The sequence below is a fragment of the Eulemur rufifrons genome, chromosome 4, assembly GCF_041146395.1.
Source record: "Eulemur rufifrons isolate Redbay chromosome 4, OSU_ERuf_1, whole genome shotgun sequence".
NCBI lineage: Eukaryota > Metazoa > Chordata > Mammalia > Primates > Lemuridae > Eulemur > Eulemur rufifrons.
In genome coordinates, this window is record NC_090986.1 from 39,691,188 (window position 1) to 39,715,267 (window position 24,080).

General features: G+C 37.9%; 1 protein-coding gene across 3 annotated transcripts in view; it reads right to left on the reverse strand.

Moving 5' to 3' along the window:
* The window catches only part of SLAIN1 (SLAIN motif family member 1), a 52,368-nt gene extending 44,708 nt beyond the window's left edge, over positions 1-7,660 (reverse strand). For 2 of the 3 annotated variants that reach the window (XM_069467127.1, XM_069467126.1), the window contains exon 1: positions 6,835-7,660. In XM_069467127.1, coding sequence (XP_069323228.1) covers positions 6,835-7,442 — 608 coding nt within the window. In that variant the 5' untranslated portion in view covers positions 7,443-7,660. The remainder of the gene's footprint in view (positions 1-6,834) is intronic. The other variant, XM_069467128.1, reaches the window with a different exon arrangement.
* Between the last annotated feature and the right edge of the window lie 16,420 nt (positions 7,661-24,080).

The window sequence follows — 24,080 nt, forward strand, 5'->3', positions numbered from 1 at the left end:
CAGAAGCTAGAACAAAATGAAAGATGCCTTTAAGCATAAGGGAAAGGTTAACTTGGACTGTTACACCCAGCCCAAGTATGAATTTTATGTGAGGGTAGAACAAAGACATTTTCGAATATGCAGAATCTCAAAGTACACCTCTCACGCACATCCCTTTTCTCAGAAAGCTATAGGATGCTGCGTCCCACCTAAGAGAATAAATGAAATATAAAGACAAAAGATTTAAGAAATATGAGATCCAACATAAGAAAAGAAACTAAAAGAGTTACCATACCAACAGCACTGTGAATCCAGCCTAAGGAGCAAAGAGTAAAGCCTGGAGCAATGGAATTAAGAGTTTCGGAAGGGATAGCACTACAGAATACATTTTTAAAAACAGACTTAAGAGATTACTAAATGTGTGTGACCTTACTGAGGAATTTTTTGACTCCATTTGAGTGTCTGGGGAAATAACTTGTGATAAGGAATCAAAGAAAGTGAAAGAGGACAAAAGAGAGGTCATTGTTAACTCTTGGAGGAACAAAGGGATTAGAAAGAAATAAATGTAACATACAATTAACAAGCCTCAGCTAATAAATTACAATCATAGTGAAAAAATTAAATATACAAGAAAAACTATAAAAACCATATGAAAAAGGAAGAAAGTTAAGTCTTCATGTTCCATAACAAGTCCGCAGATGTCTCAGATCATAAAAGTGTAAAGACTTTAGAAATAAAGAGCAAAAGAAACAACTGCCAAGAGTATAGAGTGATGCCTATGCAAAGAGCTCAGTAGCAGGAAGGAGGCTTTACTGTTTTCTGTAATAAGCTTTGCTAGAGAGAAGTTTTTTGAACTACTTACATACTGTTTATTGTATTATTTTGATAAAAGTATGCAAATGTATCACATTAAAACAGAAGTGATCATTTTCAGAGTCAGTTTCCAAACAGGGTGTCCAGGATAGCTTTGAGCCTAGTATTTCTATGACTTGGTCTAGGACTAGAATTAAATAAAGAAAAAGGTAGATAGTTACAGAGATCACGTAGCTATGAACTCCTTGAGTACAACATGTCTCCAAAATTATTAAGGTAAAAAACATCTGTATTTCTCCTAAATAGTTCTAAGCTTCTCAAGAGTCATAAAAATCACCTTATTCATTGTCATTACAATGCAAGTAACAATTACAATATCCCAGTTTGCCATCATTAGTGCAACATACTTCCCAGTGATTTACAAACTACTCTTTCAATTTCAATAGTTTTATTAATGGGTATATTGGAATCTGGCAAGAATATCTTAAAAGACTTAATCAGAATTCAAATATTAGAAAAACTACCATTTTAAACATCACACTAACTTTAACTTTTCTTAAATAGCTTCCAAATGCACACACCTGGACATTATTAACCTTCTTGCAGAATCCCTTATTTTCCAAAACAGGTCACATGCAGGACCTCCTGACTTAACACATGTGATAACACTGGGAGGTCAAAAATACAAAGCCCACCATAATAATCCTGAATGTTTCAAATGAAGTATTACAACTGTCATGTAAAAAAAATCTCAGTTATTCTCAGGAAAACATTTGGTTCTAAAGTCATCCTTTTGCAGATAATACAAAAACAAATAGTACAGCAAAATATATACAATACATACATATTATATATATTTGCAGACCTGTCATTGACAAGTAATATGTGATAATTTTCAGACAAATAATTGTTAAGAGCCTTCAATCATCACAAGTTTTATTTTAAGGAAAGCTAAAATGCCAGGACTGATAAGCACAATCAACCAATCTTTAGATCCCTTAAACAGTGTTGGATTCACTAGCACCTGCTAGGCTCAAAATGAGCAGCCACTGCAAAACTCAGCATCACCAAGCTACTAATACCTGGAGTCCAGATTTTAGTTACTGAACTGTCCTATAGCAAACTTTCCCTCCACCCCACTGCCCCACCTCACCCAACACAGTTAGAGCTAAACTTCTACTTCAGCATTTCACTTCGGTGTTTCAGAGTTACTCATTTAAAACACACATCTTCCTATACTTCAGTGAACTCCATTTGCTCTTAGAAAACATTGTGCATTTTCAATTAGCATCGTCAGAAAGTGAAGCACCCTCTGGTCTTTTCAGCGAAAATCAATTATGCAAAAAACTGTTTAGGTGGTCTAATTTAGCTAAGCCATATGCACAGCACAAGGTGTTCAACAGCTTTGATGAAAAATTGGCAATGATTTTAGCCAGATGTCTGGGGTCCTGGTATTACATGTGAAAGATGAATATCTCATTCACTAAATTTTCCTTAATTTGTACATATCACCATTTCCTCGTATAATTAACAACTTTTCTATTGTCTTTCCCAGTTGAGCAAATTTAAAATCCTTCCACATCCTCTTTACATAGCCTCAATATTCCAATTGTCATTGCACTAAAATAAAGCCTCTTTATATGACTGTGCTGTCCATTGGCTGGCACGTTTTTAACTTGGCATTTTCTTACCTAGAACTGTCTTCCTGGTTGAAGTATACAAGACCTGACTTACCCCAGAGTACTACACTATCTTCAGATAGCAGTGCTTTTCCATCTGTTTTCTCCAAGTCCATTTCGCTTTCCAATAGTATAAACTGGAATTTTTCTAACTTTGACCATAATGCACAAATACATTTAATATCTTACATGTGTAAAAGCGAAACAAGTTTAACCAAGACAAGCACTGTATTGTAAGATGTGGTACGCTGATTTTCTATTCTCCTGCACCTCATTAAAAAAAAAAAAAATGCAGGCCAATCCACGAAATTGACTTTATAATTCACTAATGGGTCACAATCTGGCTTTGGGGAAAAAAAAAAAATATCAATGGTGTAAACACATCTGAATCTGTATAAAGAACCTGAATTTTGGTCTGAACTCTTTCAGCAACTATGTGGAAGAGCTTGCATAAGTCATTTCACCTCAGAGCTTCTCAACATTCAAATAAGGGTCACAAGAAAGTCTAGTATCCACTTAATGGCTCGCATAGCCACTTCATATCAATCTGACTTACTCTGCTCGTACTCTGGAGCTTCTCAGCCTGTGGACACCAGGACAGAAATATGAATCGTCTTCCACAAACACTGGAATCATCTAGGCTTACCGTATCCCATGCATGCACCAAGATTTTAGTGCTATTCAGCTTTTTATTTGCTTCTGATACTCCCCTTTTACTTTCTAGCCTATAGTCTTCTGGAGAGATAAGGCTATCAAATTACTTAAGATAACTAAGGAACCAGTATAGCAAGGTGTGAAGTTTTACTATAGGGCCATGATAACTGGACTTAAGAATTAAGGTTCTGGAACTGCCATCAACTTTCATTTTCTGAGACATTTAATTGTAGCAGGCAACTTTAAATGCAATTTAAATTCACTTTAAATTCAATTGAGAGAAATATTTGAAGAAATAAGAAAATTGCTTTGTTTCAAGGCTTTTCATCAGAATGAAAAGAACACATTCTTTTACATTAAAGGTTTTTTGTTTTTTTTTTTAAAGGAAGATACTACTTATAGGTTAAATAATTGTTCAGAAAGACAAAAAGACCTAAGAGACCTGATTGATCACTCATTAATGACCTATCATCAAACAAATATTACTTCTATTATTCACAATTTTCCTTGGACACATGATTCTTGATCCAAATTTTGTCCAAGCTGTTAATAAAAAGGGATTAATTATAGTCTAAGGCAGCAGTCCCCAACCTATGGTGAGTTGTATAATCATTTCAGTATATGTATTATAATGTAATAATAGAAATAAAGTATACAATAAATGTAATGTGCTTGAATCGTCCCAAAACCATCCCCCCTTCCCTGGTCCATGGAAAAATTGTCTCCCATGAAAATGGTTCCTGGTGCCAAAAAAGTTGGGAACCACTGGTCTAAACTTTCACTAGAAAAGATATACTTACATGAAAGAACTTCTAAAATATTCAATGATTAATCTACACTTGTAAACCTTGTCTGAAGATATGACATTTTAGCAGAAAGTACTATTCTACATAATCAAATATCAATTTTATTTAAACCATTAGGATGAAATCATAAAAATACATAAAAAATTGTAGGTGATACAGTTAACAGTAACTTGGTCCCGAATATGGTTATTTTAACAATGTTGCAATTGTCACAGGGAGAGGTGGAGCTACATGCATACACAAAGATGTCCAAGATACGTTCAATGAAAGGTATTTAAAAACTGATGTATATATGTTTGTATAATGATTTGTACAATTATGTTCCTTATCTTGAAGGATCTACAGAGTGTTAACGGGGATAATTCAGAGTCATGGTAATGGACTGTGGACAAGAAAGGACGTTTGTGACTTTATACCAACTTTTTCTTAATGAAAATGTAAAACTTCCAGTTTTCAATATTTTTAAAATGATCAGGTACTATATACCCACTCCAGTTGTTTCTTAATAAACATAAAAAATAAAAATAAGTTGCCATCCTGCAAACACCAGGGAATCCAAATGAAAAGCACTCTATTTGTAAGACCACGTGACAGGGACACTATAGTTTGCAGGGATAAAGGAACTTCAGAGCGCTTTGCAAGCATTAGCCTGTGGGTTAAACTTTAAAAACTAAACCCTGTTTGATTATTTTTCATCAATATGCCAAACTGTTGCAATTCAAAAATAATGTATAAAATGTAATGATAAATTTTCTATAAATCAGGGGACCTTAACATTTTTAAGTCCATCCCAGTAAGATTAATGATCCCTCCTCATTTTTCCACCTGAGATTCTAATTCTAGGTTTGTTTTGAGGAAGATACTCTAAATAGTTGCCATTTGTTTATAGAAACATTTGTAAAGCATCAAAGCATTGATTTGATATATTCACCTACCTACTTGATGATTGAAATTAATAGAACATGCATCAATTCTGATTTGCTTCAAATCATATGAAGAGCTAAAATGGTAATCCCACTAAGTAGGTGATTTTTGTTAAAGTTAGTTATTTCAGTCCTATTTGGACTAAATATAAACTATAGAAGGAAAGCCTAAATGTCAACATACTAGCAATAGTTGATGGTAACTAAATATGGTATAAATCCATTCAAAAGAAGAACCGTTATATTAGATTACTAATCTAACACACTTACAAAATAATAAGTCAGAAAACATTAATTTTTTAAAGCATGGGATTTATCCCATATACTGCCCCATCAAAAATACAAACAAGTTTCCTTCCACTGTTTATGTACATACCAACCAGAAAAGGCCAAACAGGGACTCAATCAATCTGAAATAATTTGGAAGTGGCATAAGAGCTTATAGTTATTAGTCAAAACCTAAGAACCATCACGAAAGCATTTTCTAGTCCCATATTCAAGCCAAAACAGATTACAATACAGCCTGAGTTTTATAGAGATAAAGGTGTAGCTTCCAAAGAATGGCTTAAAGTGGTGAGTTGTTTGATTTTTACAACTTGAGCTACCTGCACAGCTGCCAAAAGGCACAGAGGAGGAGGATGAATATTCCTCTGAAAGGTTTATTATTATTTTGGCTCTTGAATCAAACCAACTAGTTAATGTACTTTACAGTTAAAGTTCTCAGATAAAAGTGTAAGGATAAAGGAACACAGTAGTTCCCAATAGGAAACCAGTAATGTTCGCCATCTTCCATGCCCTTCTGTGCAGTTACGCAACAGGAACACAAAGTCAGGAAAACCCAGGTTGGCAAAATAAGAAGGGTCCTAAACAAAAGGACCTGAGATAAAAGGAGACCTACAACTATTCTTCATGCCACTGCTACGTAGAGATGAATGCTGTTCGTTTTCCTGGCATGAACCCCAACTTCCACATTCTCTGAAGCTTCTACTTATCTGACCATATCCCACTATGTCTAGTGACCAGGAAAACTTAGGAATTAACCAGAATTCGGACATGAAATGACTATTACTCCATGAGCAGGAAGTAGGAAAATTACATAATAAAGGAATTGGATGGCTACCCCCAAAGTTATTCATTCAAAAAAGAGTACAAAGAGCTAACCAGATTGCAACTGAATAAATGCTGTCAGTCTCAAGGTTTCTGATAACCAACCTAAAAAGCTTCTAAGAAAATAAGGTTTCTCTAATCTCATTTTTCTTCAATCTGCAGTTTAATTTTAAAACTAAAGAAAGTTCCTTGGTTATTAGGTTAAAAAAAAAAAAAAAGTGCTTTCAACCTGTTCACTCCACTCCCTGAAAAGCCCTCATTGTCGACACCATTACTTGTGCCAGTGAGGTCACCGCATTTTAAAAAGCAAGTCAGTCTCTGAAAAGAAAATATCAATGAAAATGCAGCGAAAGAGGGCATACGACTGTAGAACTCAAACTGCAAGAAGGAATCTCTCTCTAAGGAGAGATCCATCGCCAGGCGGCTTCGGATGCCACTCGAGCAGGGACAGCACCCAAATCCCGTCCAGCGTTCGTTTGGAAGGAAAGAATAGTAACAGTGACAGAGGCCAACCTCTACCCATCCCCCGTCACTCTCCTTAAAAGCCTGGGGAAAAGAGCAGGATTCAGCAACAAGACATGATGACATGGATTTTGCAGTTAAAGCTAACGAGGAGCTTGGGACCCAACCAGTCATCAAATAGCAGAACACAAGGCAGATGGAGGGAACCAATTCATCTCCATCTCCACTGGGAGCAACTAAAAAACAGGTTTCTGCCTTCGTGAAAAGCCTCGGCTCATCACCTGACTCGACACTTGCTAGGCCACCCCGTCCGAGGGCCGCGGGGCGCCCCCTTCCGCCCCACGCCCCTGCCCCCACTTCCCGGGGCCCTGAGACCAGGGTCTTGGGGCAGGGAGCGGAGCCCGGCAGTACCAGGTGTAGTCGTCCTCGTCCCGCCAGGCGGCCACGCTCTCCAGGTCCAGCGGCTCCACCTCGTCCAGCAGCGTGGGGGGCGGCGAGGGTGGCGTGGCGGCTCCCCCAGGCGGCGTCCCCGCGCCCCCCGGCTCCGGCCCGCCGCTGCCCGCGCTGAAGAAGCCCGCGGCCGGCTTGAAGTAGACGAAAGGCGCCTCGGGGGGCTGCGCCAGGCTGCAGAGCAGAGAGGGCGCAGGGCTGGGGAGGCAGAAGGTTCCCGGGAACGCGGGGCTGGAGCCGCCGCTGCTGCCGCCACCGCCCCCGGAGCCCAGCGCCAGCCCGAGCCCCAGGCTCCCCGAACCGGTGGAGGCGGCCGGGGGGCTCCGCGGACCCAACGGGCTGCAGGCCCCGGCGGGGGGCGGCGCGGCGGGCGGCGGCGGCGGCAGCAGCAGCAGGTGCGGGGCGGCGGCCGCGCTGGCCGCCCGGCTCCGCAGCTGCTCGTTCTGCTTCTCCAGCTTGCGCACCAGCTCCTGCAGCTTCTTCACCTCCAGCTCCGCGTTCACCACCGGCCCGGAGCCCGCTCCGGAGCTGCCCCCCGCCGAGGCGCATTTCACCTGCTCCGCCATCATCGTGGGCCCCGGGGGCGCCGCGGCCGCCGGGAGGTGCGCACCGGCTGCTCGGACCACGGGGAGGCTACGGCTGCTTCACCGCCGCCCGGGCCTGGGGGCCGACCACGCAGGAGCTGAGGCCGAGCCGGCCGTTCGCATCAGCACCGGGCCCTAGGCGCGGGCCGAGGCAGCCGCCGCCGAGCCGCTCTGCACATGCTCAGTGCGCCCCTCCAGTCCCCTGGGCGCCGCGGCGGCTCCGGGTTTTAGCCGCGGCCCCGGGGCGGGGCTGGGCGCGGGGGGCGGGGGCCGAGGGCCGGCCCTGGGGAGGGGGTGGGGACTGGCGCCCTGAGGGGGCGGGACCGGCAGCGCGGGCTGGGGCCTGGGGCACCGCACCCACCCACGCCACCTAGCCCCAGGTGCCGGATTGGACCTGGCCTGAACTTTCCCGCCACGGGCGCTTCCTCCCGCCGCAGCCCCGGGAGCAAACTGCGCGGGTCCCAGAGCCAGGTGCAGGGTTCGACGGTAGCCGCTGCAGGTGCCTGCCTCCTCTAGAGGAGTGACCCGGGCCCGCTGGGTTGGTCCCTTCCAAGAACACTCACTGTATTTATTAGCCACTAGCTAATGAGACCTACAGAAAACGAAAAGGCTGGGGAGGGGATCGTTACTGTAAAAACCGAAAAGCACACACGTGGAATTGAAAGGCCTTGGGAGGATGCTATTAACGTATTATACTAATTGATAATACAGAAACAAAATGGTGGGAGAGAGAAAGAAGGCCAGGGAGAAATAGGAAGAAATCCCTTTCACTAAGAGAGGGACAGTGGCCACCTGCTAAAGAGCCAAGTGTTCACGTAAGTTTTTTCTAAAATAGTAAAATTTGAACTATTCTATTACCACCATTGTCTGCCGCAATAAAAAAAGAATTGCTTTTCCCCGTACTATGTATGTTCATACACTCATCAAACAAAAGATCTTTGAGCACCTACTCTGTGCCAGGCGCCATTCTAAGAACTGGCCGTCCAAGCAGTGAACACAACAGGCGACAATCCTGAAGGGGAGAAATATGAGTAACATTGTGTAGTGCTCCATCTGTCAAATAATTTACGAGCTATTAAAATCAGATTTGCTGGAGGAAAAAAATATATAAAAACTCAGAACTTTCCCCAATATCCTCTGATCTCACCTGCAAACCTGCTATTTCTTATCTGCTTTTAATTTTTTTAAAGCCTTTTAAGCAGAAGAATTGAATCAAGTTCCATGCAGTTAATATTGACTTAGCATTTTGAATGGTTAATACAATCAGAGAAAAGCCGGAGATTTTGTGAGAAAAGCCCGCAGAACTGGTTCTCATACTCAGATAATATATTAACACTATCTGGCGATGGTCCGCGTTCAGGGACTTTTTGCCAATCTTGTGACAATGTACCACATCCCTCAGGAACTGCTAGCACATTGTATCTATTGGTTTTAGATACGTGTTTCTCTGTCTTCCTACTCAGAAACAATTGTGTCTTCTCAGTTGTCAATCTCCATCTCTAGCTTCCGTGTGCGGGGTGGATGTTCTACATTTAACATGCTTGGTGAAAGCTTCTATAAATTAGATGCATTGGTGTGATACCTGCCCCTCATCTTCCCTAGCAATGTCCCTGCTTGCTAGTCCACCACCTAACCACCTGTATCACCCATCACCTTTCCAAGTTTCAGTGTATCTTTACGATTTTTTGGTTATCAGTAAAACCTGGAGAAGCGGAGTAATACTACTGAAAGTCCTAAGTAAAGAATCTATTGAAGGATTTCTCCGCATGCTCAGTGGCAGATGCGGGTAGCAGTATCCCTGCAACACAAAGAAAAGGAGAGGACAGACACAATGAGAACAAAGAGCTGCTGGGTTCTACACTACCAAAAGAAGTTGGAAATAGGCACGTAACAGTGAAGGCGACAAGAATTAAGATGTAAAGAAAAGCAGTCATTTTACTGCAAAATTTATATACTGTAAAGAAAAAGAAATATAAACAGCCTTCTCCTCCCTCATTTACCCAATATGGTCTATAGGATACATCCAACAACCCGTATTCATATGGTCTACAGAATACATCCAACAACCAGTATACAAGCTATAGCACTGTGCCTTCTGAGTAACAATCATTATAAAAAATCTTTGTTCTTTAAAAAGAAAGCACTCATTGCAATTTAGACATGGAAAAGAGGTGAACCCTTCTGTTTTACATTTCTATCTGCATTATTCTTCTGAAAAGACAAATTTGCCCTCTTGCAATCTGTTTTAAAAGTGTGAAATTATTCACGTCCGAAGAAATTTAAAATCATGTTCTTGCTTCCTATTAAAGCTTCTCTTTTTTCCCTTCTGTGAGTTGCACATGTACATACACCAGAGACACTCAAAATGCACACTGATTTTAAGTTGGTATCCCCAGGATACCAGTCTCTTTAACACATAATTAAAGAGGTTGATGGTGTCAGGGTTTTAATTAAGCAATCTTGATTTTTTATTTTGATGCAAATTTGTAAGCTTTGTGTTTTGAAAGAAATTGCATGCATAGTTGCTCAATTTTAAAATGTTTTATTTTAAATGAAATCACATAGGTGATTTCAGAGGCTTACAAAGAAGATGTGAAAAATGAAAGTGCATATCTCATTAAAAACTTTATGCTTTAAGGATGCATTTGAAACACCATAAGATAATGAGAAACATCCATATATCACACATTCAAAACTGGATAAAGAAATGCATATGTCTCCAGTAGGACCTATTCATTACACTTCAGAACTATCGTCACAATAGTGAATTTTAGGAAAGAAAATAAACTTATTTTAATTTGTATTTTTTACATATATTTTTAATAGTGTCTATGGACATGTAATTGATCCAAGAATAGAATTGCAAAAGCAGCATAGTTTTTTCTTGAATATATAAAAATAATTCCCCACAGAAATCTGGAAACAGCTTGTTATTACCTCAGTTTTACAGATGAGCTAACAAGGTTAGGTTACTTGCCCAAGTTCAGTCATGAAAATGATGGTTCTCAGCAGTTTCTAGTGACCCAGCCACTCCTTATCCCTTTGCCTTAGAGTAAAAGTCCTCCTAGAGTAAGCTTCATATGTTTTAAATGTAGGTTTTCAATCAACGCAGCTGACATATCCTAATATGAGCACTACATTAATTCAAGTTCATAGATCCAATTACTGCAAGAAAAGAAAATCACCTAATGTGTTAAACTAAGACCAAGGATCCCCAACTGTGTTTTCAAGTTGATTTGAACTACAATGTTCGAGTGATTCTTATGCCTCTTAATGGAGAATCCTGTTTATACGTACAGAAAAGATTGGACTACTCTAAGTCCCACTGCCCATGGGCAGTGCCTACTACAGTGTCTGGCACATAGCAAAGAAACATTGACCTTTTTTTAAGGAATAGATAAACAAATAATCCATTCCCCAAGTTTTAGCTGGAATTTAAACAAAAACTTGATTAGTTATGTCTGTAAGCCTCACTTATTATGTGGTAACTACATCAGAAGATTAGAGGCTTTTTGCAGATCCCATAATAATTGATTATTTCACATCTGACCTAATTAAAAGCTAGAAAAATACTTACTGCATCTAATGTGTTGTGTTTTAATTATGTAAGTAGATAATGCAAAGAGAAAAGAAAAATACATGAAGCCAGACTTCATAAAAACCACCCTTGTGTAAGTTGCTCCATTCTAACCCCACCCGACTCCACTACTCCTATTTTGCTCCAAACTCAAGTAATTATACCCTATAAAGTCACATATAGTAGTAGTTATTGTATAACAACAGTAGGAGTAATAATAATAATTTTGTTGATCTGGCAAGCTATACTTGTAAGAGCCCTTTTTAATAAGCAGTTATTACATATCTCTTATGTTCAAGTCACGGTGCTAGATGATTTTTAAAAAGTGAGTAAGACAGTGTCTCCATCTTCAAGACTTTATCTAGTTGGAAAAAGAAGCACATAAACAACTAACTACAGCACAAGACTTAGTGTGATAAGTATCAAGATGAAAATACAAATCAACAGTGCAACAGGAGCAATCAAGAAGGAGCTATTTTGGCTACAAATTTTAGAAGGGCTTTATGTAGAAAGTGTACATTATTTCAGCTGGATATGGTAGTACATGCTTCAAGCTAGAGTGAGAGGATCACTTCAGCCCAGAAGTTTGAGGCCAGCCTACCCAACATAGCAAGACCCTGTCTCTAAGAAAGAAAAAGAAAGTGCACATTATTTCATTTGCTTCTCCTCATCAGTCTGTACGGCATTAGGGCAAGTATTGTGATAATTCTTTAGCAGTTCTCATCAGATGAGAACCAGGATACAGCAGCCAGCTCTAATTATTAATCAATGTTGTTTCCTCTGTGGTCAGTTTGTTTTGTTTGTATGAATAGCTCACATATCTACCATTGGCATTAGAAAGAATACAATTTATCTTAAAAGCTATTGGTGCTTATTAATTGCCAGGAATTCTGTGAGTCTTTCACATTTATTAACGTGTTTAATCACCAAACAACACTTTAAGGTAATTATTATTCCTATTTTATAAGCAAGGAAACTGAGGCACAGAGAAGTCAAACAAACTGCCCAAAGTTACCCAGCCATTAAGTGGCAGAGCCAAGATTTGAAGCTAAGAAGTCTAACTTAAGAGTACAAGCTCCTAAACTGTAGTATCTCTTTTCAGGTCTTAAGCAGCACCTTGCAGGGTGCTCTGCTCTGGTCTTTGTGGCTTATAAATAAAAACTATTGACTAATGTAAAATCAGTAGCTGGAAAGCCTTGAACAAAGTCTGATTCATTAACAAGCAAATATTACTGAAACTTTAAAGGTCACCAAGCACAGATTAGAAAACAGTAAGCTTCCAAGATCAACAATGTTGCCAGTGCTAGCACAACATTTTTGACAGTACAATGGCTATTCATTCAATGCTTATTTCTGAGCAGATGACAAAAACAGCATAAATTATCACTGCTGTGTTTTGCGTTTCTAGCCATTCATATTCTTCAAATGTCAATATCACAAGAATACTCAAAAGAAACAGTGTCACAACCTGTATCAGACCTGAATAGATCCAATACTGGTTTTGGAAGTGTTTTAAGATTCAAAAGTGAAAAAAAAATTCAGAAAATTTTTCAAACTCTGAAACATTTTTACCCAAAACAAATAGATGGTTTTTTAATTTTCATTTTTTTATTTCTGCATATTATGGGGGTACAAATGTTTAGGTTACATATATTGCCTTTGCCCCACCTGAGTCAGAGCTTCAAGCGTGTCCATCCCCCATATGGTGCGCACCACACCCATTAGGTGTGAATATACCCATCCCCTCCTCCCCCCTCTCACCTGCCCAACACCTGATGAATGTTACTACTATATGTGAACATAAGTATTGATCAGTTAATACCAATTTGATGGTGAGTACATGTGGTGCTTGTTTTTCCATTCTTGTGATACTTCACTTAGTAGAATGGGTTCCAGCTCTATCCAGGATAATATAAGAGGTGCTAGATCATGATTGTTTTTGTAGCTGAGTAATACTCCATGGTATACATATAGTACATTTTATTAATCCACTCATGTATCTATGGGCACTTGGGTCTTTTCCACATCTTTACAATTGTGAATTGTGCTGCTATAAACATTCTAGTGCAGATGTCTTTTTTATAGAATATAAAATATAATATCCATGCCTCTATAATTGCCAAGATAAGAAAATGCAGTGATTTGCATTTCCCTGATGATTAGAGATGTTGAGCATCTGGTTAACTGTATTCTAGCTCATAAAGCTCCTGGCTAAAAGTGGCAAAAATTTCTTCCACTCACATTTCATTGACCAATGGCTACAAATAACTTTGAGGGAATAGAGGTATGCAATAATATCACATAACCCAATAAAGAACTGGAAATAGTTAATGTGTAGTACTGCCTATTACAATAGTTTTTTATGTAAGTATTTGCTGTTACTGTACAAACTTAAGGCTAAAATTTACCTTAAGTATTCTGGCTGCTTCTCATAAATTTTGGCATCTCTTTTTTTGTGTGGTTGTTTGGCTATAAATTCATTGTGATTGTGTCTTTGGCTCATGTGTAATTTAAAAATATAATTCTTGTTTACATATATAGGTACATATATACATATATATAAAATCAACCTTTACTATTGATTTCTAACCCAATTGCATTGTAATTAGAGACTATGGTCTGCATAAATCTGATTCATTGAAAGTATGTATATATTCTATTTGTTAGGTGAAGGATACATATACACATATATAATTTATATAAATACAAATATATAACATTTATCTAAACTTATAATATTTATGTAGATATTTAACATATATACTTGTCTGAAATCAAATTGCTTACTTTTGTAATTAAAATCTTCTATGGTCCTACTAACTTATCGACTAATTACTAAGAGAAAAGTAATTTAGATTTTCTGTTATGGTAATGCATATTTAAAAATATATATTTGTTGTTTTATATATTTTATGCATACATGTTCATGATTTATATATTCTTTATACAATGTTCCCTTTATTACTATGTAATGTTCCCTTCATCTCTTATAATGACTTTTTGCCTTAAAATATATTCTACCTAACATTAATAATATCAATATTACTACTTCAGCTTTCTTTCAGATAGTATTTTTAATCTGATCTTTCTATGTTGCTTTGTTTTAGGAATGATTTACATAAGGTACATATATCGGATTTTGTTTTATGATCCAATTAGATGGTCTCTGTTATTTATTAGGTGAATTTAGTCTGTTTACATTTATTGTAATCACTGATATTTGTGGACTTATGTCTATCATAACATTTTATATTTTCTTTCACCACACTTATTTTTCTTTTTTTTCCTCTTTTCTATCTTTTCTTGGATTTATAAATTTATATATTTCATTTTCCCCCTCTATTGGTCTAAAAGCTATGAATTTTATATCTGTTATTTGCAATTATAGTTTAGTTTTTAAGATTGATGTTCAAGCATAAATTTTTTAAATTTTTGGTTCGTTTCCTTGTATGCATAGAACAAGGACTTTAGGATACATTGGCACTTCTTCCTCAGCATACTTATTGTTTGCCTACAGTTTTAGTTTCACCTTTTCTTGAGCACACATTCATATACAAATAATAGTTATTTTAACAGTTAAATTGGTAACTTTTCAAAAAATTAATTTATACTCTCATTTTTTTTTTTTTTTACCTCTCTCTTACCTCTTGGTCTATTTCTTCCTTAAAAAAAATTTTTTTTACCTGTTTGTTTTCAGTAAAGATCTGTGAAAAAATGTATTTGTTTTACCCTCATCCTTGAATTGCTTTAGCTACATATACAATTCTGGATAGATTTTTCTCTAAGAATTTTAAAGATGTAATTTTATTTCTTCTGGTATCTCCTGGCAATAATCAGTCTAATTGTAAATCTGTATTTTCTCCCAAATAGATTTTAAGAATATCTTTGTGTTTTTGCTATTTCATTATAATGTGTCTAGTTGTGCATTTACTATCATCTGAAGTATATTTTTAACCTGATAGCTGACGTCTTTCATCAACCCTAAAGATTCTCAATTTTTATCTTTCTGCTTGTGGTTTCTGCCTTTTCCTCTTTTTCTGGGATTGTGTGTGTGTTTTCATTCATTTGTAGCTATATCCATATCAATCTATCTTCATATCTCTTAAATGATCTTTCAAAATTTTTTTCTCTGTATCTCTCTGTTATATTCATGGTGCATTCCTTAGTATTAACTCTCAATATATTCATATTAGTTTGATTATTCCAGCTTAGAGTGTGTTCAGCCTACTGAGCTTTAAAAATTATTTTTGTATGATTTCCCCTGTTTATTTGGAATGATGCTACTGCTTTATGTATCCCTTTGATAACACTAAATGTACTTATTCTAAAGTGTTTTTAAAATGGCACTTTTTATTTTGTCTAAAATGATTTTATTTCTCAATATTTGATTTTACTTGCTGTCTTTCTTGGTGTTAATTTTCTTTGTGTGTTTTAGAATTTGGGTTTTAGATCCTCCTTGACTTGGTGCTCTTTTTCTTTTTCTCTCCCTTACTCCTCTCTATTCAGAGGTTTTGTAATTCCCTCAACACTGCCCCTAGGACTCATAGTCCAAAACCAGCTCTTCTGATGGCTCAGGGCTCTTACTCCACCATGATATTGGGACAGTTTAGATTTAGATGACTTTTGGCTAGGCTTGATGCTAAAGATTGAGTCTGTCCTGCTGTCTTCCTTGGCACTCAGACTCTTATAAGCTGTAGCTCTGGGCAGCAATTGGCAGCACCTTTTTCTTTTTTTCTGCCTCTTTTCCTGGAGTGGAGGTGGGGGTAAAAGAAAAGAGGGAGGAGAGCCACTCACCACTCCACCCTACTTCTCTGTGGCCCTTGGAACTGGTATCCTCACTGCCTTTGCTGCCTCTGATGCTGAGAATGGCAGTCCGGGGGCTTCAGTCCTATGCTCCTTCTCAGTTCCTTGCCCATGAAGAGCATAATCTATTTATTTTATTTATTTCTCCCATGGTTATATTTGGACACAGGGTCTGTGGGTGGCTCAAAGTGTGAACTTTGAATATCATTTTGATAAGAAGTCTACACTCTTGATCTGCTTTTAAAAAACAACTAAGCAGTGCAGCCTAACCCTACTCACAGTAGATGTCTGATGTGTGCTCTCGCCACGTGCTGCAGCTCCAGTTCAACACTGGCCTCTAGCGCCATACACCGCAGACTGCTTACTCAGCATGCCATCCCGCTCAGAGAATGCGAGGACATTACCATGGTTTTAAACCTCTTTATCTTATGTAAAAACAAAAAGGTATATCATATAAAACATTTTTCTCTTAAAAGAAAGATGCAAAATATTCACATTCATTCAGATACAGTGACTTGATGTCCTGTATCAGTTTGGAAGAGTGTGCGGGGCAGTGGTGGCAGCTCGCCTCTCTGCTGCTGCCTCCGAGGAGTTGTGGCCTCAGGACTCTTGTTTCCACATGCTGGCCAACAGCTAGGAAAAGCTGATAAAAATGAGGCATCGGCTTACCAAAAAAAAAAAAAAAAAAAAAAAAATACCCCACTGTTTAGTATGAGTTGTAATGGATCTTGAAATCTAGGATAAATGATACTTTTAAAATAAACAGCTCAGAATCATACTTGTGATGTTTTTCTCCCCTTTTTTGGCAAAGAATAGAATAGAGGAGATGATGGAGGTTTACATTTGCACTTGTTTTAAATTTTAAAAAGCTGTTCTTTTAAATTTACCATCTGTTACTTCAATACTTCAAAGTGTCTATGGTAACTGTTCAGGGATACCAGACAGGACCGTGGCATAATCGGGCATGGCTTGACCCCCACTGTGCCTTTCTCGTGGAGGGAGATCAACTCATTGTGAGTCCTGTCACATGGGGAAGAGTTTCTCTGTAAATATGTCATCCTTCTGGTTAATGCACAGAAGAGATAAGAATTAGCTACAGACATTTTTGTAAGTCATTTGAATTACAAAGTGCTAATTCTGAGAAGGAAATTCTAGCATCCTTCTGAGCTGGACTTCTACACAAACTGCAATATTTCAACATTTTAATGCAGATCCTGAGTAACACCAAGTAAATATGTTTAAGCCATGCAGTTAGTCTTTGTTTAAGAAAGAATGATACATATTGACAGTTTTCAGATTCCATCCTTTTTCTGATATATTTTGAGTTGAAGAAATTACCAGAAATATATCATTGATAGTGGGGTTCATATGGTTATTTTGATGCTCTGATGTATGCACTGTGATGTATGCACAAGCAAATGAGTGCTATGTTTGTGTCACTGATGACTGGTGTTAATAGCATGGGAAAAAATAGATATCCACTAAGATCAATGAGTTTAACCTTAGAATCCTGAAAGGAATTGAATGGGAATATCAGTATTAACTCATTTATCTTTTTTAGTAAAAAAAAAAAAAATTATTTATTTTTTTGCACTATCCACTGAAATGGCATAGAGATATTGACCAACCCAATAGCAGTGAGTAACCCTAGTGTCTAGATTGTGGTCTCTAAATACCATTTTCCTTTAAAAGACAGAGTGATCTTGGGAAAAAAAGGAGGGGGCTCATTGGAGGTCTAAGGGAGGAAATTTACTAGATGAGCTTAATAATTTATATCAAAAACTAGTAAGATTGTGTCAAAAGGACTGGAGAGCCAACCTGAATAAGCTCCCAACTGTCCAAAGATGGGACCATTTAAGTAGCAATAAGGATAATAACATTCATGGATTGACACACATCAAATATATTTAAATCCATGAGTTCAAAATGATACTTAAATATCCAGATCACCTTTGGAGAATATGAGGGCTTTGACTTAGAACTTTGAAAACTGATAAATAAAACATAAAGCATTCATTCTGCCTTTTCTATACAAATTCAGGGTAACCAAATTATTGTGAGAGAAAGTATCTTTTCATAGATGTATTCTGGCTGATAAATGAAAAAGAAAAAATAGAATTATAACATCACATTTTATAATCCCTAATGAATTGCTAACATCACAAAATGAGAGACAGACATTATATATGTCTCTGATGAAAGTACCCCATATTCCTGATTAAATAGTCCTCACACACGCCCACCACCACCAAACCTGAAAATGATCACATCTCAAGGCATAGAAATACAGGGACTGAGCAACCTCTATAAAACAAAATGAAAAAAATACACACTGCAAAAAAAAACTCTATGAGACAAGTGACCTAACTTCTTCTCCTCCTTCTTCTCTTCCTCCTTCTTCTCCTTCTCCAATAACAACAAAATTGCAAGGGGAAAATAAGAGATGGAGGAGGAACTTACCTACTAAAAGAGACAAGAGCATATTAAGCAAATGCAATGTATAGCAATTGTTTGAATCATAATGCAAATGAAAATAGAGAGAGAACATTCGTGTCATAATTTGGGAAATGTAAGCACTATCTAGACATTTGAGGAGACTAAGGAATTATAGCTGATTTGGGACATATATTGATGATATTGTACTATGTTCTAAAAATATAAACATAGTAAATATAAAATGGTGAGCATACTATGTTAACTACATCAGTCTCCCGAGGCTGAAGTTAAGTGGGAATAGGGTAGGGATGGGAGGGTGGACGGTGACAGAAGTGGGAAAGTAAGGTTTGTTGCTTTCTTTTGCTGGAAGAATAAACTATAAAGTGTATTTCAAATTTGGTTTTAATTCACCCTGACGCATCTATATAAACAGTTTAACAAATGAATTGGTGAACTATTAAGGCACACAGAGAATGGAAAAGGTTTCTCTCTATCTTATTTTTCTTTACTAAAGAAAATGTATTAAAACTTCTTAATAGATTCAAGCATCTTCACATATATTAGAATTGACAGAATAGAAGTCTCAATACCTTATGAAGGAGCTGCATATAGATACATATGCTTGCATTTTAGAATTTTGTGTGTGCTAAAATTTAGAGCAGGGCATGGTGGCTTGTGCCTGTAATCTCAGCTACTCAGGAGGCTGAGGCAGGAGGATTGCTTCAGGCCAGGAGTTTGAGACCAGGCTAGGAAAAATAGCAAGACCCACCCCCCACTAAAAAAGAGAGAGAGAGAAAAAAGAAAAGAAAAATTTGGTAGAACCCTTAGATTTTTTTCCCTTTTTCTCCCTAAATTAACCATCCAGTATTAAGCTAGAATACAATAAGAATAAAAAATAATAAAGAAAGGAAAAAAAGAAAGGCTTTGAGTCTGAATATTTTAATGCCTTACACATTTTAATTTTTCTTCCTGTGGTTTGTATTTTCATTACCATAATTAACTATCAGGGAATTAAGTACTTCAGGATATTCCTATAGTATTTCTTGAATGATTCTGCCTTTACTTAACAATTGTTGAAAATTTTCCCAGGTTGTGACCTCTCTGAAAAAGTGAGGTATTAGATCCAGAAACACAGGTGTGTAAAATGCCTGAAACATAGTTGATGCCCAGTAAGTAGAAGCTAAGATTATGTCAAAAAATTATTAGTATTGGCATATGCTTTGATTTTCCCAATATTCCTGCCCATCAAAGAAAATCTGCATTAGTAAGCCCAATTTCCCACCTCTTCTCACCTCCTAAAGGGTAAGGATAATTTTGTGCTGAATTTAAGCCTAAACCAATCTACTGAACAACGTGATGAGAAAAGGCAGAGAAGGCTGGGGCTTCCGGGCTAGGGATGAGAGAAATAGAAGAGGAAAGGGAGTTTAATTAAAGTGGTTGTAGAGTATATGTTTGGATCCTTTTGACTGTCCTTGGAGAGGCACTAGTAAAAGATAGAATTCTTTTAAATTACATCTTAAGAATCTAAGTACCCCTCTTGAATGTAGCATTGTTATGGGACTGAACCCTGAGCATCTCTGGATTTACAAATCTTACATTATTGATATGTGTAGAAAAGGATTAATCTTGTCCAAGGAGAGGTTTGGCTTTTCTCTAGGCTCCTAGAAGATCCTAGAAGATAATGTCTAAGCCCTTGGAATGTCCTGCCTGCTAAGTATGTCTTTGTTTACCTGGGGGCCTTGGGCCATGCCAGGGATTGTACACTAACAATGTGATTTATGGTAGGGACTTTGGGCCATACAGTATCAGCTCTACCTCTAGAGGGGTTGGAGATTAAGGTCAGCCATGCAGGTGGTCAGACATATCTACAAGACCAAACCCCAATAAAAACCCTGGACACTAAGGCTCAGATAACCTTGATTGCCCCAATTCAGTGCAAATTGTTGCACATTACTGCTGGGTGAAATAGGTGCTGCCCACACAACTCCACTGAGACAGGACAACTGAAGTTCAGCACTTGGTGTCTCCTAAACACTGCCCTGTGCTCCTCTTCCCTAGCTGACATTAATTTATATCATTTCTTTGTAATAAACTGTAATTATGAGTATAAAAGGTTTCCTGAGTCCTGTGAGTTCTTTTAGTGAATTATCAAAATTGACAGTGGTCTTGGAGACCTCTCAAACGTGTAGCTGTGTCGGAAGTGATGGTGGTCTTGGGGACCCTTGAACAATTCTGGAGTTGATGTCAGAAGTGAGGGTGGGCTTGTGGACCCACAAACTTTGCAGAAGTGCATTGTGAATATATTTCCACATGCAAATGTAAGGCAAAAATAGTTATAGGAAAGCCCAAAAGTGAAAAAGGGAACCACATTTAGAAGGAAACAAGTCTAGAATTGTAGACCAATAAGTTACATTTCCAGAGAAAATATTAGAATGTATAATCAAAATATGGGAAATAATATAGATTTTAAAGGAGTAAATCTTAATTTACTATACTTTTTACAATAGCGATAAATACAGTAAGTTGGAGGCATATAATGGATATAACACATATTAGCTTTAGGAAAAATTTTATTTGGTCCCAGGATTTGATGCTTTACAGCATCTCATGTTAAATGGGCTCCAAAAGAACTGTAAATTTAATCATTCACTAATGACACATGTAGATTACAAAAAGTAACTCATTAAAGAATAAATCTATACAAATGCAAGCTAGGACAGAACTTATTTTGCAAATGTATGGCATAAAATTGATCTAGACAAATAAAAACCACAAGTTAAGTAGGAGTTAGCAGTTTGTCACTGTAATTCTAAAAGTTAATAAAGTACTGCTTTATCCAAATATAAGAATGGCATGTGAGGCTTAGTCTGCCACTGTATTCTATTCTAGTGAGATCATTTTTAGATTATTGTATTCATTTAAAAAACCCATATATAGTGAGAGAGATTCAGCATGCTGGGTTCCAACCTTAGCTTTTCCACTGACACACTGCTTATATCGTGGAACCGGCCAGGGTCTACTCACTTCCTCTCCAGATGCTGTAAATTGAGGGCATCAGGCCTCAATTTAGATCTATGTGGTCACACTCAAACGAACACATAGATCTAAATCCTTTGTTCAACAGAGAATGACAGTCTTAAAAATCATTGTGGGGAACCAATCACAGCGTCTTTGTACACAAAGAGATGTTTCATAGGAGGCTATGGGCTGTATCACCCACTGATGAGCTATCACAGGGGACAGGCAGGGGGCCCTAGTCCCCAGGGCTCAGTGGCTGAGACTACGACCAACTCCTATGATCCACCCCCCATCTTCCTTTGGGAATACAACCTTCAACACATATCAGTAGGCATGTGACTAGAAACTACATTTCACACCCTCTCTTGGAATTAGGTGTGGACAATGAGATGTGAATGGCAAATTGGATATGAGTGAAAGGAATGGGGCAGCTTCTTCATCATACTCTTTTTTTTTTCCCCCTCTCTTCTCTTAGTCAGGAGCATGGGTATGGAGCTGGTGAGCCAGCTTTGATCGTGAGATACTAGAGGATGGCAGTGCAGCAATATGCTCTGGACATTTTCATGGGCAAATCCTGCTTTTATTTTGCTATGAGAAAGAGAAAAAAATTTCTATATTATTTGAGCCTTCCTATTTTAGATGTTCTTTGTTATAGCCACTTAGTTGTGCCCTAACTTACATAGAGACTAGTGTTAGAAATCAGGTGCTATCAAACAAAATCCTAAAACACTTGTTACTGGCTAATTGCTTATGTAATAGCAATGAGCGAATAAATATTGCAGGCTGGAAATCTATTGACTCTTCTTATGCCATGTCAAAACATTTGGCAAAGTTCTAACTTACCTTAGCTATCTGTGAAGTGCAAGCTAGGAGAAGAGACTAGGAAAACCCAGAATATTAGCATACATTGCTGTTCCTTATTGCATGCTATGGTCTGAATGTTTGTGTCCTTCCAAACTTCATATGTTGGAAACCTACTCACCAATGTGATGGTATTAGGAGGTGGGGCCCTTGGGAGGTAACTAAATCATAAGGATGGGGCCCTTAGGAATGATATTGTTCCCTGATAAAAGAAGCTCCAGAGGGCTGCCTTGTCCCTTTTACCATGTGAGAACACAGCGAGAGGTCCCATCTTTGAACCAGAAAGCAGACTCTCACCAGAAACCAAATCTGCCCGCACCTTGATCTTGGACCTCCCAGCCTCTAGATCTGTGGCAAATACATTTTTGCTGTTTATAAGGTACCCAGTCTACTGTATTTTATTATTGTAGCTCAAATGGACCAAGTGACTGTATTTACCATGAGAGAGATGAAGCAAGGCAGAATTTAGTCAGTTTGCAAACACAGATGCTTACATGTTGCAGTTCAGCTCTGGGACTTGTCATATAAATTGACATTTACAGAATATTTCATCCAACTTCTGCAGAATACAAAATTCTTTTCATCATCACAGGGAACATTTTCCAAAAGAGACCATTTCTTATTTAAATATTACCCCCTCACCTGACCACCTTAGTTTTAAAACTACCCATTCACCTAGTCTAGTCACTGTGTTTCATTTCTTTGATAGGTCTTAACAATTTCAGAAATTACTGTATTTGTTTTCTAACTTTCAAACTGCTCCTCCATCCTCTCTCTTTGGAATGTAAGTTTCATGAGGGCAGGAACCTTGGCTGTTTTTGTCATCTCTGGGACCTGGAACATAGCATGTCCTTAAAGAAAAGTTTTAAGTTATCGAATAACAGAACAAATGAATGAATGAATGAATGATGTTAGATTATAAATCATGCATGTTTTTCCTACAGAGCCTAGAACAATTGGGCATTTAAATGTATTAGTGAGAAGAATATATCAAAAAGAATGCAGAGGAAATGAAGTTAAAAGATTCTTCCCTAAAAGATTCTTCCCAGGTGGCATTTGTTAAGGCAATGATGATGTTCACTTTCCTCTCTTACAGTGAAAAAACTGAAATCATTACCTAACTCATGCATTTGATTATTTCACTCATATCTCACAGAAACCATACTTCTCAAATGGCAGGGATAAGGGTCAGAATGGTGCCCAACTTTTGCGTTATGATAAAATCAACATGCAGTTCTAAAGTACATACGAAACATTCAACAACCCTTAGGCATCTAACAAAAGATTTCATCTAAGAATAAGGTAAGTAACAGGAATAGACTAATAGATCCAAGTGATGTTTGAGCTGGTGGGAACAGCAGAGAGCCAGTATTCAGTATTCTAAGCCCAACATTTTAAGCAGGCGAGAATGAGCCCAAGAAGGAAAGTGGCTTGCCCAAGTTATACATATATTTATGGGTGCCTCTGGGAACTGTTGAGTACTATGGAATGGGTGGAATCTAAAAGAAATTTATTTACTTTGTACCAAAGTAACCAGTAAATTCAGTAGTACAAAAAAAATCAATATCCTTGTTAGTTTGCCATGATATAAACAGTCACTTGTTCTGCTAGATTTCTGAATCAAGCTGAGTGGGAAAATGTTCCAAACACTCACAGTTTTCTATCATAGTAAATTTTTCTACCATATCAAGTCAGAGACTACACCAAGAGTGATAGCGGGGCCAGCTCATCACTCATCTAATTAGTTGAGTGATTGCAATCAAACAATTAAGGATGTACAGATTCCTTCTTGAATAAATTCTTACTTCTTGGCCTTCTTAAAAGAGGGAATATAATTTTAATAAATTCAGTCTCTGAGAATGTGTCTTTTCTTTTGCTTTTTTAGAAAGATATCGTCATGATGGAGCAATTAATTCTCTTTTAGAGAC